This window comes from Phoca vitulina, unplaced genomic scaffold (genome assembly GCF_004348235.1).
Source record: "Phoca vitulina isolate PV1807 unplaced genomic scaffold, GSC_HSeal_1.0 scaffold2, whole genome shotgun sequence".
NCBI lineage: Eukaryota > Metazoa > Chordata > Mammalia > Carnivora > Phocidae > Phoca > Phoca vitulina.
In genome coordinates this window covers 91949946-91965290 of record NW_022589705.1, presented here as the reverse complement: position 1 = coordinate 91965290, position 15345 = coordinate 91949946, and the positions used below count along the sequence as shown (strand labels likewise).

The 15345-nt window shown below is 37.3% G+C and overlaps 1 protein-coding gene across 6 annotated transcripts in view; it reads left to right on the top strand.

The window, feature by feature from the left end:
* VPS13D (vacuolar protein sorting 13 homolog D) overlaps positions 1 to 15345 on the top strand; it is a 248115-nt gene that overhangs the window by 40188 nt on the left and 192582 nt on the right. For all 6 annotated transcript variants that reach the window (XM_032393405.1, XM_032393384.1, XM_032393396.1 and 3 more), the window contains 4 exons: positions 2266 to 2356; positions 3911 to 4037; positions 5875 to 6055; positions 15020 to 15202. In XM_032393405.1, the coding sequence (XP_032249296.1) occupies positions 2266 to 2356; positions 3911 to 4037; positions 5875 to 6055; positions 15020 to 15202 (582 nt within the window). The remainder of the gene's footprint in view (positions 1 to 2265; positions 2357 to 3910; positions 4038 to 5874; positions 6056 to 15019; positions 15203 to 15345) is intronic.

Genomic DNA, 15345 nt, shown 5'->3' with positions numbered 1-15345 from the left:
GTGTTTGTAGCCGTTAACTTCCATCTTGCCGAGCCTGTAATGAAGGGCCTCAGGAACCCTTCAGTGTTGGGTGTGGAAGTGCTCCAGGGGCTTTGCACAGATAGAGGTAGCTGGCTTCACAAGACAGTAACAGTGGATAATGCCCCTTGGCAACGGGCTGTTTTAGAATTTTTGAAAACATTTTTATTGTGAAAATTTTAAAACATAACACAAATAGTTTAATGAACTTCCATTGACTTTATTCCTTTGAGATTCATCACATTGACTTTATTCCTTTCCTCTTTTTGCTGAAGTATTTTTTTTTTTAAAGATTTTATTTATTTATTTGACAGAGACACAGCGAGAGAGGGAACACAAGCAGGGGGAGTGGGAGAGGGAGAAGCAGGCTTCCCGCGGAGCATGGAGCCCAAATTGGGACTCTATCCCAGGACCTTGGGATCATGAACTGAGCTGAAGGCAGATGCCAACGACTGAGCCGCCCAGGCGCCCCTTTGCTGAAGTATTTTAAAGCAAATTCCAGATAAATCATTTTACCTCTTCATGCTTCGGTATTCATTTCTAAAAAATGTGGACATGTTCTTATCTAACCACATCTCACTAAATTAATGAGAATTTCTTCGTATTCTGTAACACTCACCAGTCCATGATCAGATCTTTCTGATTATCTCAGTAGCCCTTTGACTGGTGGATTATAGAGAAATGAATAGTTAAGAAACTTCATGTCTTCCCTGTGATCTCTGCAATTCATTGGAATACTTTGCTTTGTCTACAAAAGGGGGGAATTAAATAAAATGACATGTGACTCTTGAATGGGAGTTCAGATGAGGTTCACATGTTACATTTGCTGCCCTATCTCCTAAATCTCTGTTAATTGAAGAAAACCAGTCTTTATTCTCCCCATGGCATTGGCTTGTAGAAACTGGGTTGGTGTCCTGTGGAGTATCCCACATTCTGGCTTTGTCTTTTGGTTTCCATTTGGTGCCACTTGACTTCTTTGATCTTCTCATTTTAGAAATGGAAGTTAGCTCTAGAGGCTTCCTCAGATTCAGGTTCAACTTTTTGTTAACGCTTCATAGGTTGCGCTGGGTGCTTCCTGTTGCGTCATGTTCGAGGGTATGCAGCATCTGGTTGTCCCACTTTTAGTGACACTAGGATTTGTGCTAAGAGTGGGTCAGGTGGTGACAGCTGGATTCCTCTAATCAAAGCATTTTTAGCCCCACTATATTTCTTATTTGGGTGATTAAGTGACTGGAGGCTTTCTGTTTCCCTCCTTTAGGATAAGCTCGTTTCCTTGAGACCTGTGTGTCTCTGTCAGCAAGCTTTCTGTGGTCTTCAAGGCCACTGCGCCTAGAATAATCCGCTCCTTTTTTCTCTGCCTTCCTCTACAAATGTTCCTCTTTCTTCCTGTTATTTTCTTTCTTTCTTTCTTCCCCCATCTTTTTTTCCTCCTTATCATTCATCCAACTTTAACTGAGCACCTGCTTAGTGGCAGGCCCTGAAGATGCAGGGATGAGTCTGGCACTTGGACGCAGTGACTGTGAATTGCGGTTCCATCCTTTCCTCTCTTCCTTCTCCCCAACTGATCTCTTATCCCCAGTGATGACGCTAAGGTACCTGTCTCCGTACATCCTAGATATAGAAGTCCTTTGAATATTTGAAACGACAGTGTTACAATACAGGATTTATTTGTTACAAGGAATGTGGTTCCTAAGAGAGGATTTTGGCATTTTTCTATTTCTGCTTGTCCCTCGAAAAGAAAATCTTTGACTGTGGTTCCTAGGCAAAGTCCCAGTTGGTCAGCAGAGCCTTCTATTAAATAATTGTCTAGTCATTAAACAGGATTCTAAATCATATTTATCATTTTGCTTGGACAGATTTCTTAGGGTAGGACTTAATCTCTGAGTGATTATATTCAATACATTACATTCATATTACAGAATAGTGTAATATGAAAAACAAATGCAAAAATGAGAAAAATTGTTTTATAATGTAACACGTTTCACTGATGAAGTATAGACGAGGCGAGCACAGAGACACCACCACAGGACCTGGGTTTTAGGTTGTCCGGTCGAGCCCCTTTCTCATTAGCTCTCTCCTCAGATTGACTGATAAAGAGAGCTAAAATGAAATTGGCATCCACAAAAGCGTTACCTTCATATTTCCTGAACCTTTCTGTATCTTCCTCGATTTGGTTCTGCTGTTTGCCTGACACATGCCTTTTCTCCCCTAGTAAGATCTGCCTTGCTTTATCTCCTACGTTCTTAGGTTCATTCGCTCTCTCTCGTGCTGAATAAGACCACCAGTGAGCTTGCTAAAGCAAGTGTATCCAAATTAGTGGCACACCTGGAAATGATTGGTAAGTGGGGAGAAATCAAACTTGCAAAATCTGGTAAGAATTTGAACCTCCTGCTCACAAATCTAATTGTCTTCACATGCAAAGTAAGGTGAGGGATCACTGGCTTAGATTGTGGTTCTTGGTCTGGCTATGATTTGTGGTGGTGGTTCCCAAATACCGGCTTATGGATCAGAGTCATGTGGACAGCTTGTTAAAAATGCATGTTTCTGCCCACCCCATCCCCAAAATATGATTCATTAGGTTGGGATGGGGCCCTGGCATCTATTTTTAACAAATTTTTAACAAACTCTGGGTAGGGTGACTATATAATTTTTTGTCCAAATTGGGACATTTTGAGAGTGAAAGGGGACATTATTAATAATTATACCTGGGAAACCAGGGTATATGTTCACCCTATTGCCATAATAGGGGAGCCATCAGTAAGGGGTGTGATTTTAGGTGGGAGGATGTAGCAAAGCTGGCATTCTTTCTACTAGGTCTCTGCAGGTTGAAATTGTTAGTTGAACACAAGTGATCAGCTACATCAGTTCTAAATAGCAAAGGTTTATAAAGTGTGAATAAAGCACTCCTCCTTCTTTAAGGAACAGATAATGAAATAATGGACGATCACAGCTCACATGTTGATTCTGTAGTATAAACAAGAATGTCTTTAGGGGAAGGAATGATCTGAAATTGAGATTTCATGCCTGATGTAAACTAAATTAATTTATGAAAGCTCAGAAGAGATAGGTCTTTAAAATTGGGAGAAGTTTGGGTATTTTTGTTAGATGACATTAAGGGTCAAATATGAGTATGTCTTCAATTCATTGAGAGCTGAACTAGCATGGTGAATATAACACCTATGTCATTGCTTTGTAGTGCTAATTATGATGATAAAACTTGTTTTATGGAAGCAATAGTTCGCAGTATCGCTTTTTAATACCCACACCATGTAAAGAATGATTCATCATAGGTTCACATCCCAGGTGCACATGTTTTAACATTCTTCTTTGTTCTTTTCCACCTTCAAGGGGTTTCACTCTTGTAATACCAGAGTAGTTTTAAATCTGTCTCCAGTGTCTCTCTCATTAATTGCACTTTTTTATTAAATCACACTAACACCCACTTAATGTTGCCTGAATACCTGACATACCTCTGACACTTCTTTCTTTATTCTTTTATCCATAGTACAATTAATAGACCCTTTGCTATTTCACTAATTCTAATTAGTGGTCTTAATCTCCAAAAGGATTCCATTTTGTCTGTATTTAGAAATGTTTTATCCTTTAATTTGTGTATGCATTTAATTTAATTTCTTTCCCCTTCTAAAGGTTAAAGTATGATATTGCTGTATTGTTTCAACCCCCTTTGGACTTCTGCATTGAGACTGTTTGAAACAATGTGGGAAATATTTTTGGTGGGTGGATTGGAATATGAAAATTTGCCTTTGACATTTAATTTGATTAAATAGTGAAAAGTCTGAGGCATGTGTATATCGGTTTTTGTGCCAGACATATTTAAGGTGTAGGATGAAAGAAGATACATAAGGATGTGTTCTAATTTTAACATCCCTAGACGGAGACCTGGCCTTACAGGGAAGCATTGGGAGCCTGTCCCTGAGTGACCTCACAGCCCATGGAGAATTCTACAGAGAGCGGTTCACTACAAGTGGGGAAGAAGCGCTCATCTTCCAGACTTTTAAGTAAAAATACCAGTTTTTCTCATTGGACATTTCGTCATATTTGCTTGCTACTTCAAATTCTTGTTGGCTAAACAATAAAAGTTTAAGAAAATTTTACCTTCTTAGGTAAAATTGATATGATCTAGTTGCAGGGAATCCTGATTTATAGTAAAACTGATCTGTGTTGAAGCAGGCTACTCAGTCTTCATTAACAGATGGTGTGTGATTGAAATAATTTTTTTTTAAGATTTTTTTTTTTTAAGTAATCCTTACACCCAACATGGGCCTCGAACTCACAACCCTGAGATAAGAGTCGCAAGCTCCACTGACTGAGCCAGCCAGATGCCCCGAAATAAATATTAAAAAGCCTAGGCTCTCATGCCGGCTTTGCGCTGACTTGTTATATGAACTTAGGCAAGTCACTTAATCTCCATGAATCAGTTTTTCTATCTAAATATTGAAGGGACAAAGATCAGTTTCCATCTAGCTCTCAACGTTCTGGAATGATTTCAGCCTGAAAAAGTTGTTGAAGATGTGAATGTTAAATTATATTACACATTTTTTTTCTGTATAAAGACAATCTATATTAAATCTTCTCAGTTTTAGAATTTAGAAGGCATTTTTAGAGCTATGTAGTTTTTTTTTTTTAAGATTTTATTTATTTGAGAGAGAGAGAGAGAGACAGATATTGACAGAGATAGCAAGAGAGAGCACGACCGGGGAGGAGAGGGAAAAGCAGTCTCCTGCCAAGCAGGGAGCCTGACGTGGGGCTCGATCCCAGGACCCTGGGATCATGACCTGAGCCAAAGGCAGCAGCTTAACCGACTGAGCCAGCAGGTGCCCCCTAGACCTATGTAGTTTTTAAAGAATGGTTTCTTCAGAAGGCTGAAAGTTTAAAATGGTAGGTTTTCAACATTTTGGGGAGCTGTTAGAAAATAGAGATAACCAGCTCTGCCCCCAAATATTCTGTTCTAGGGGAGTGCTCATTTTTTTTTTTTTAACATTTGCTAAAGTGTTTCTAATGTTTAACTAGAGTTGAGAAAAACTGTCCCCAAAGATGTCTGAGAATTTTTTTTTCATTTTCAGGGGAAGTATATCATACTTTACTGAGAATATAGATTGACGTGTTTATGTTATTACCTACCACAGTGGTGTAATTCTATGATAAATGAGATAATTAATATAAAAGTCGTAACTATCAGGTTGGCACAAAATAGGTGCTTAAGCAAATGTGAATTTCTTTCCCCTGTGACTATGTCCTGTATAATTTATTATTATGATGTCATATCTTTTAAATTGAAAACCATTCATAAAAGTTTTCTAATTTGTCTTGGAATGTACATGCTAAACCTTTTTCGCCTACGTTTCACTGAAGTAAAAAGAAGACATCTTTCTGCCTCCAGGAGACCGTTTTCCCCAGAAACATTGGTTGTGTTGCCTACTGGTCTTTACCCATTGTTTCATGGTCTAATTTTTGTTATCTTTCGAGTCCATATTGTTATAATCTTTGAGCAGGAAGAATCACTTTTCCCTAAAGGCAGGGAAAGAGGCCCTGGTGAAAGGTGTGAGCCGCAGGTGGCTTCTGAGTGAGTTCTGGCATCAAGAGTGAGTCTAGTGCCAGGGCTGCCTGCCTGTTCACAGCCGTGGCCATCACCCCAGACTGGGATTTCACATCCTCAGCGAGTTGCTGCAGCTTAGAAAAGGAGTGATTATTGGAGTTTGCTTTGTCAAACCTGATTGCGGATTGGCATTTCAATAGTTGAAGCTGTTTTCTAGGGGAAACCCCTAAATGAGCTTGTTTTCTTCCAATACTGACTTGTATCTGGCTGCCAAGTCACACTTCTGCGCTTCTTCCCAGATATGGCCGGCCTGACCCTCTGCTCCGGAGAGAACACGACATCCGAGTGAGCCTGCAGATGGCCTCCGTGCAGTACGTGCACACGCAGCGCTTTCAGGCCGAGGTGGTGGCCTTCGTGCAGCACTTCACTCAGCTGCAAGATGTCTTAGGGCGCCAGCGAGCGGCGATCGAGGGCCAGACGGTAGGAAGGCCCATTTCCCCACATTGCTTTTCCAGTTTGACTGATCAATAGAACTTTTAAGCCTCTAGAGAGAAGTCTGGAAAATTTCACTGCAGAAAGAAAAGGTCTTTAGGTAATTTTATGCTTACTAGTGTCCTTCGGGTAGCCGATTATCTACAGAAGTCTTGTTGTGATTGGAGAGCTTACATTCCCTCTGTCGTGTTTTAATGACCTGTAGGGTTTAGCTTTAGCTTCCTCTAAAGAAGATAAACGAAATTTATGGCTAGCACTTAAGACTTCTGGTCCCTTTTAGTACTCTAGTGGAGATACTTCTCTTGGAAAGTGTTTCCAAGGAATATATCAATTATGTAAAGAGAGTTTTTTCCAAATAGATTAGTGGTTCCCAACTTCTTCATTCGTGGTTCTCTTAGTGTTTTGGAATTATTTCCATGGCACGTCCTCAGCCAAAAGACACACCTAATGGTGTTTCCATTTAAAAAATAGTAAAGTCTAAACAAGTACGTACACATGTCCTAATGACTCAGTAGCTGTTTAAAAAAATAACACATAAGTGAAAGACTAATATTTTTATTTCATTTGTAAATAAATTACTTGCTAGCACGGATGCAAGTGCCCCTTGGGCACCGTACAGCTTCTCAGACTTGGGACAGGCTGGACATGGCAGCTCTCATTCATTGTCTTACGGCCCTTGCTTTTTATCACAGCAACTGCCAAAGACCCAGTTTCGCGAAGATGTGACATCATTGGAAGGAATGTAGCATGATCTAACATTAAACGTGAACTACCTCAGTCTAGTATGTGCAGTGTCCAACAAATGATGTGTTTGCCTCAAAAATTTGAAATGTCCTGGCAGCACGCACGTGTGTGGCACCGTCTTGTGGTGTCTTGGCACAGAGTTTGGGAACCACAGAAAACGTTTACAATGCAGTCCTTTGTAAAACTTATTTATTTTTTAAGCTTCATTAGGTAAAAGATTATAATTAAATAAAGAGGTACGGTCTTTATAGTGACAACATTTAAAAAGTCTAACTTTATTTAAATTTTTTGAATATGTTACATATTGATTTAATATAGAATCGAAGTCAAAGGACATTTGGAGAAAAGTCTCCTTCTCAATTACTTTTCCTCAACCACCCAGTTTCTCTCCCTGGAAATAATCAATGTTACCAGTTTCCTGTATATCTTCGAGAGAATATATTCTTTTTTTTAAAATATAAAAGCACAGGGGCGCCTAGGTGGCTCAGTTGGTTAAGCCTCCGACTCTTGATCTCAGCTCAGGTCTCAGGGTTGTGAGTCCAAGCCCCATGCTGGGCTCCACATTGGGTGTGGATCCTACTTAGTTTAAAAAAATATATTTATCTATATACATATAGATATATATCTATATATAAAAGCACAGTCAAATTATAGGGAATGTGGAAAAAAGGATCAGTCTTATCAGTGTCCTAGTACCCCAGGTATATTTTAATTTGTTTTCATTGTTTTTTAAATTTCTCCCTATGCATGTTTCCATGGTTGTAATGATAGAATATGTAACCTTCTTTTTTCTTTTTAGAAACTTTTAAAACAAATTTATTATTTGACACATATAAAAGAATATTGGTAGCATGTCAGTTTCAAAGTATGATAACGAACATTCAGGAAATAAATAAAAATTAAAACATTGCTAATGCTGCTGCACGTGTTCCTTCCCCATCTTATTCCTGTCAACTCCTTAGGTAACTGTTCTCCTGATTTTTGGGTCTTATGGTCCCTTAAAAAAAAGTTCCCGAATAATATCTTGTTTCATTTGTTTTGATCTTTATAAAAATGCTATTAAGCTGTGTTTAATGTTTTGTTACTTTTTTTTCATTTTCATTTAGTTAGATACATTCAGGTTGTTACACATGATGGCCTTTCATTTAATTTCACTGTTGTAGTTCATTGCGTGTAGCACAGATTTATCCATTTTCCTGTTGAACATTTGGTTGCTTACGTGTTTTGCTCTTGTGTACTATGTCTCTCTTAGTGCACGCGTGTAAGATTTTCTCTGAGCAGGATTTCTGGGCCATGGGGTATGCACATGTTTATCTTTACAAGATAGTGCCAGATTGTTTTCCCGAAACCATTACACATTCCCATTGGCAATGTATAAAAATTCCTTTTAATTCATATTTGTATGAATTCGTATCCTTTAATTCATATCCAACACTCGTTAACCTTTTTATTTTGAGCCAATAATGGTGTAAAATGGCATTATTCCACTTATGGTCTACTTATGCCTTTTATTTTTACTTCTTATTTTTAAAATAATTTTTAAAATTTTAATTCCACCTACCTATGCTTTTTAAAAAAAAAACATTTAAATCGAGGAATAGCATATAGTACATACAGTAACGTAATGTAAAGGGTGTTAATTTTATGCATACACTTTTGAAAGCCATCATGTTAACCTTTTTTCATAATCTGTTTCCATTTCGCTTTGCATTTTTCATAGTGATCCTATTTAATAATTGTATAATCCATTAAGTCAGTTTACTTAACCATTTCCTTGTTTTTTAACATTTAAATTGCTTCCAGTTTTTCATTCTTATGACTAATGCTTCTGTGAATAGCATTGTGTACCTAGTTGTTTTTTTTTTTTTCTTCCATTTTTTGTATTATTTTTCTAGTATTAAATCCTGTAAATGACTGTTCGGTCATAGTGATGAACAGTTTCGTGACTCTCAATTTGATACTTTTAATAAATGTTGTCTATTAGAATTATGTACCCTTAAAATGATTATTTTCACCTGTGTGGTTTAAGCAGCAGTGTTACTGTGAGGAATCACGAGAGGTAGGAAGTGAGACAGTGTGCTTTAGTGTGTAATTGGATTTAATTTCCTGGGTTAAGCAGAAATTAAACAGGTAAGTCTTCGAAGTTTTTGTTATATCAAGTTAGGTAAGACAAGTAGACAGTAAAGGAGTGATCTTCTGTTTTGAACACTGCTAAGTGTGTGGGCTCCGAAGAAAAGCTGATCTTCTCAAGATCTTTGATCCTAGCTGTTTGAATTACATAGGTTTAAGATTTTGCTTTACTTAGATTTATGGAGAGAGCTAAAGACCTGCTTTTATTTGCTGGTAAAATTGAGGCTATTTTGAAATTTAAATACCTTTCTCCTGGTGACAGGTGGTATCCTCTATCTTTGACTTGTAGCCGGATTTTTATTCCTGTATTTTCTGGTGTCTGTAAATAATGATCGAATAGGACTTGATGTTTCTTTTTAATCTTATTGTTTGAAATTGTAAGAGTATCATGTACCTCGATTGGGCCAAATATGAATTTATTTTTTATCCCAGAAGTGTAATAATGGTTTTCCTGTGTCTTCTGATTTACATGTTGTTTCTTTTATTTGTTAAACTTCTTTATTCACTGAGCAACTGGGAGTGCAGATTTTTGGCGGAGCTAAGATGTGGTATTGCAGTTTCGAAATCTTGGTACAAGAATCTGGAGTCTGGGTGTTGCCAGTATAAGTTGTTTCACCAGCAGTGAGTTGTTCTTCTTGCTGTTCTTCTTTTGACTCAGTTATTGGAGGAAAATGGAGATACAAAAATAAGTATGCTGTACGGTTGCTTAATGATATATTAATGATGCTTTGGAGCTTTCACAATATTATCTCATTTGATCTTATGACAACCATGTTTGTTCATTTTTGTGAATTATTTAGTTACTGTTCATTGACAAATGATCTGTCATACAGTTCGCCAAGTGCTAGGAACATAATGGAAAACAAGAAAGACAAGGTCATTGCCTTAATGGAGCTCATGTTTTAGTGAGATGATATAACCCAGGAAAAAAATATAATTAGTTATGATTATAGCCAGTGAGGGAGTGGTGGGCCAGGTGCGTTATTGCCATTTTATCAGCGAGGAAACGGTAATTCTTAGCTCTGCTTGTCTGGAACTCTGGCTAACTCATGATTCAGCTTTTCTCTTGACGGGGAAACATGTAACAGGTAACTACTGAGGTGTGTTAGAAAAGTAAGAGCTATGCAGTATTAGTGTATTAGTTTTGAATCTGCCCCTTAATGCATTGAACTTTATAAAATAGAATTATATGCTACTGGATGATTGCTTCTACGTGCTGAGGTGGGTGGTGTCATTTCATCCTTATAACAGCTCTTGAAGATAGGGCCTATGATTCCTCCCATTTTACAGGTAAGAAAAGTGAGACCCAGAGACCTAACAAGTTACCCAGGCTCGCCAAGCTTCTAAGTGGCCAGGGTGGGGATTCCACTCAGGTAGTCAGGCTTCCGAGCTCCCATTCTGAGTGCCTACACTAACCTGCCAAAATGGTAACAGTTTTTATCTCTGGAGGTGAGGTTATGCATGATATCAGATTTCTTCTATTTGTTCGTCTTTCCCTTCTAAGTTTTCTACAGTGAATATGAGTTAATTTGTAAATCTAAAATTTACTCAAAGAACAAAGCGAACAGGCAGTAGTCATGGGTAGAAAATACCAACAAATCATCTACTACGGTTAGAAAGTGAAAACGCTATTTATTGTGTTGTAAATTCTCCTGACTTATGTGCTTAACACCAAAGAAAGAAGAGCTTTTTTATATTATAAAGGCTATATTTTTTTTAAGTAATAAATGTTTTTTATAGGTAACAAAAAAATCAATAAAAATATGAGTAAGTAGAAAATTAAGACTGTCTTGTTCTCACTGTTTTATAATCTGTATTTTTCACTGATCAATATATGAGAAACATTTCATTATATTAGTGTATTATACTTTTTGTCGTGGTATAATTTGCTCACAGTAAAATTAAGCAATTTTAAGAGTACAATTCAGTGAGTTTTAACAATTGTATAGTGTTATAACCCCAGTCACATCCAGATTTTTAGAACATTTCTGTTATCCACAAAGTTTCCGAGCTTCCATAGGCAAACAGTCTCCTAATCCCTGTGTCCTGGCAGCCATTGGTCTGTTTTCCATCAGAATAGTTTTGCCATTTTTTTCTTTTTCTTTTTTTTTTTTTAGAATTTTCTATAAATGAAATCATACATCATAGTTGTGTCTGGCTTTTTTCACTTAGCATTATGCTCTTGAGATCCATCCATATTGTTGCAAGTAGCAGCAGTGTGATTTCTTTTTATTGCCAAGTAGTATTCTATTCGTTGAATGTAATACAATTTGTTTATCTATTCACCCATTTAATGTACATTTGGGTAGTTTCAAGTTTTTGGCTATTATGAATAAAACTACTGGGAACATTTGTGTTGAAATCTTTGTGTGGACGTACGTTTTCAGTTCTCTTAAGTAAATACCTAAGAGAGGAATTGCTGCGTCATGTGGTAACTGTGTGGTTAACTTTATAAGGAACTGTCTTCAGAATTGTTCTGGCTAGGGGCACCTGCCTGGCTCAGTCGGTAGAGCATGCGACTCTTGATCTCTGCGTTGTGAGTTTGGGCTCCACAGTGGGCATGGGGCCTCCTTTAAAAAAAACAAAAATCATTCCAAAAAAAAAAAAAAGTTTAAAAAATTGTTTTTGCTATTCTAGATTCTTTGCTTTTTCATGTGGATTTTATTTTATTTTTTTTTTTATTTTTTTTATTTTTTTAATATTTTTATTTATTTTTTGACAGAGAGAGAGACAGTGAGAGAGGGAACACAAGCAGGGGGAGTGGGAGAGGGAGAAGCAGTCTTCCCGCTGAGCAGGGAGCCCGATGCGGGGCTCGATCCCAGGACCCTGGGATCATGACCTGAGCCGAAGGCAGACGCTTAACGACTGAGCCACCCAGGCGCCCCATCATGTGGATTTTAGAATCAGCTTGTCAGTTTCTACAATAAAGCCTGCTGAAATTTTGATTGGGATCATGTTGAATCTGTAGGTCAACTTTTGGAGAATTGACATCTTTGTACTGTTGAGTCTTTTGTTTGAGTGTGGCATATGTCTCCATCTATTTAGGTCTTCAATTTCTCTCAGCAGTGTCTGTAGTTTTGAGTGTACTGGTCTTATGCATCTTTTATTAAATTGATCCCTAGACCTTTTATATTTTTGATGCTGTTGTAAGTGATATTTTAAAAATTTCAATTTCCAATTCTCTGTAGACTGTACCTAGAGATACAATTGAGTTTTATACACTGACCTTGCACCCTGCAACTTTGCTAGATAGACTTACCAGTTCCAGTTACTTTGTGGAGATTCTTTAGGATTTTTTACATAGATGATCATGTTGTCTGTGAATAGAGTTTTACTTTTTCCTTTTCAATCTGTATGCCTTTCATCTCTTTTTCTTCTGTTACTACACTGACTAGGACTTCCAGTGCAATGTTGAATAGAAGGGGTGAGAGCAGACATCCTCACCTTGTTTCCAGTCGTGGGGGGAAAGCATTCAGTTATTCTAGGGGTTGGCAAACTATGGCCTGTGAGAATATACATGTACATACACCCATACATAATGTTTTATTGGAATACAGTCACTTATCTACTGTCTGTGGGTTTTTTTTTCAGTTTTCTTGATTTGGTATGGATTTTTGTATCTGTGTTCCTGAGGGATATTAGTTTGTAGTTTTCTTTTCTGGGATAGAAAATAATGCCTTTTCTGGTTTTGGTAATGGGGCAATGCTGTCCTTGTGGAATGAATTGGAAGTGTTTCCTTTTCTAATTTCAGAAGAGTTTGTGTAGAATTGATATTCTTTCTTTCTTTGTATATTCTGGATACAAGCCCTTTGATATATGTGTTGTGAATATTTTCTCCCTGTCTATGGCTTTTTTCCCATTTTCCTGACACTGTCCTTTGAAAAGCAGAAGTTTTCCATTTTGATGAAGTCTAATTTTTTTCTTTTATGTTTAGTGCTGTTTGTGTTTTGTCAAAGGAATCTTTGTCGACCACTAGGTGGCGAAAATTTTCTCCTATGTCCTCTATTAGAAGTTTTATAATTTTAGATCTCTTATATTTTGAGTAAATTATTTTTAAATATTTTTATTTTTTAAAGTAATCTCTACACCCATCGTGGGGCTTGAACTCACAACCCTGAGGTCAAGAGTTGCGTGCTCTACTGCACGCCATCCAGGTGCTCCTTGAGTTAATTTTTGTGTATTTTGTGAAGTGAGGGTTGAGTTGTTTTTTTTCCCATATACATATCTAGACTGTTCATTCCCCATTGTATTATCTTGGCACATCTGTTGAGAAGCAATCGACCGTATAGGCATGTATATATTTCTTCACTTTCTGTTCTGTTCCATTGATTTATATTTAATTGTTTGCCAGTACCATCTTGTCTTAATCTTGAAATTGGGTAGTATAAGTCCTCCAACTTTGTTGTTTTTCAAAACTTCAGGACCTTTGCTTTTCCATACAAATTTTAGAATCAGCTTGTCTTTCTACAATAAAATCTGCTGGGATTTTGACTGGGATTGCACTGAATCTGTATATCTGGAGAATCAACATCTTAATAATACTGAGTCTTTGGATCCTCGTGTATGATATGTCTCTCTATTTAATTAGGTCTTCAGTTCCAGTACTGTGTTATAGTTTTGGGTATACTGGTCTTACACATCTTTTGTTAAATTGATCCCGAGGTATTTGAAATTTTGATGCTATTATAAATGATATCAATTTTTAAAACAATTTCAGTGTCCAATTATTTATTGAAAGTGCGACAAATAGAATTAACTTTCGTATATCAACATGTTGACCTCTTATCCTTCAATCTTGCTGCACTTATTCTAGTTCCTTTCGATTTTTTGGGATTTTCTACATAGGTGATTATGTTGTCTGGAATAAGAGAGTTATATTTTTTCCTTTCCAACCTGTAGGTCTTTTTGCACAGACTAGGACTTCAGCATAATGTTGAATAGAAGTGGTGAGAGGGGTTACCCTTGCCTTGTTCCTTATCTTAGGGGGAAAACCTTCTGAAAATGCGGTGTTAACTGTAGATAGTTTGTGCTTGTGTTTTTAAAGGAATCTCTCCACTTCATCTAAATTGTCAGTTTGTTGGCATGAAGTTGTTCATAAGTTCCCTTATCTTTTTAATATTTGTAAGTTCTGGGGGTGCCCGGATGGCTCAGTCGGTTAAGCGTCTGCCTTCGGCTCAGGTCATGATCCCCAGGTCCTGGGATTGAGGCCCCCGAGTTGGGCTCCCTGCTCAGCGGGGAGCCTGCTTCTCCCTTTCCCTCTGCCCCTCCCACTCACTCATGCTCTGTCCCTCTCCCCCCACCCCCACTCAAATGAATAAATAAAACCTTTAAAAAATTCTTTTTGTAAGTTGTGTAGCAATGTCACGCACTCCTTCCTGACAGTGGCGGTTTTTGTTTTCTTCCTGTTTTCTTGATTTGTATAGCTAGACGTTTGTCAGTTTATCAGTCTTTTCAAATAATTAACTTATTGAAGCCTGTGTTATGGCCCAGGCGTATTCTCAATGAGTATGCCATGTATACTTGGAAAGAATGTATATTCTGTGGTTGTTGGGTATTGTGTTGTATAAATATTTAATTGATTTTTTAAAATTATCTGTTTTCTAAATAACTGATTTTTGCTTTATACTATTTTTTCCCCTTCTACTTACTTAAATTCATTTTGCTTTTCCTTTTTCTAGCTTCTTACACTTTGATCACTGATTTTAATCTTTATTCTTTAAGCGTTTAATACTATACTATACATTTTTCATTAAGTACTGTCTTAAGTGTGTCCCACAAATTTGAATATGCTACATTTTCTTTATCAGTTAGGTCAAAAGATTTTTCTGTTTCCTTTGTGATTTTTTCTTTGACCCTTGGGTTATTAAGTGTGTAGTCTACTTTCCAAATATTTGGGGGTTTTCCATTATCTTGTTATCGATTTCTAGTGTAAGTCCATGGTGCTATTAGAATATACTCTGTGTGATTTTAGTTGTTTTAGAATTATGAATTCATGGAACTTTTGGGAACCGGAAGCTATTTGATTGTAAAATTAGGGCATTGATTGAGCCTCTGAGTTAATTTTTCTTCCTGTTTCAGGTGAGAGATCAAGCCCAGCGCTGTTCACGGGTTCTCCTGGATATTGAGGCGGGTGCTCCTGTTCTCCTTATCCCTGAAAGTTCCAGATCAAATAATCTGATTGTAGCAAATTTGGGGAAGTTGAAGGTCAAGAACAAGTTCCTCTTTGCTGGTTTTCCTGGGACCTTTTCCTTACAAGATAAGGTAAGCAATCAATATCCATTCCCTTTTCGGTCCAACTATTTGAGCGCCAGTTGAAGATTTCATATGTTGCCAACAAGGTGACTTGTAACTGCTGTTACTTTTGTGGTGTATGTAGCTTGAACAATTTTTTTTGACATTTTATT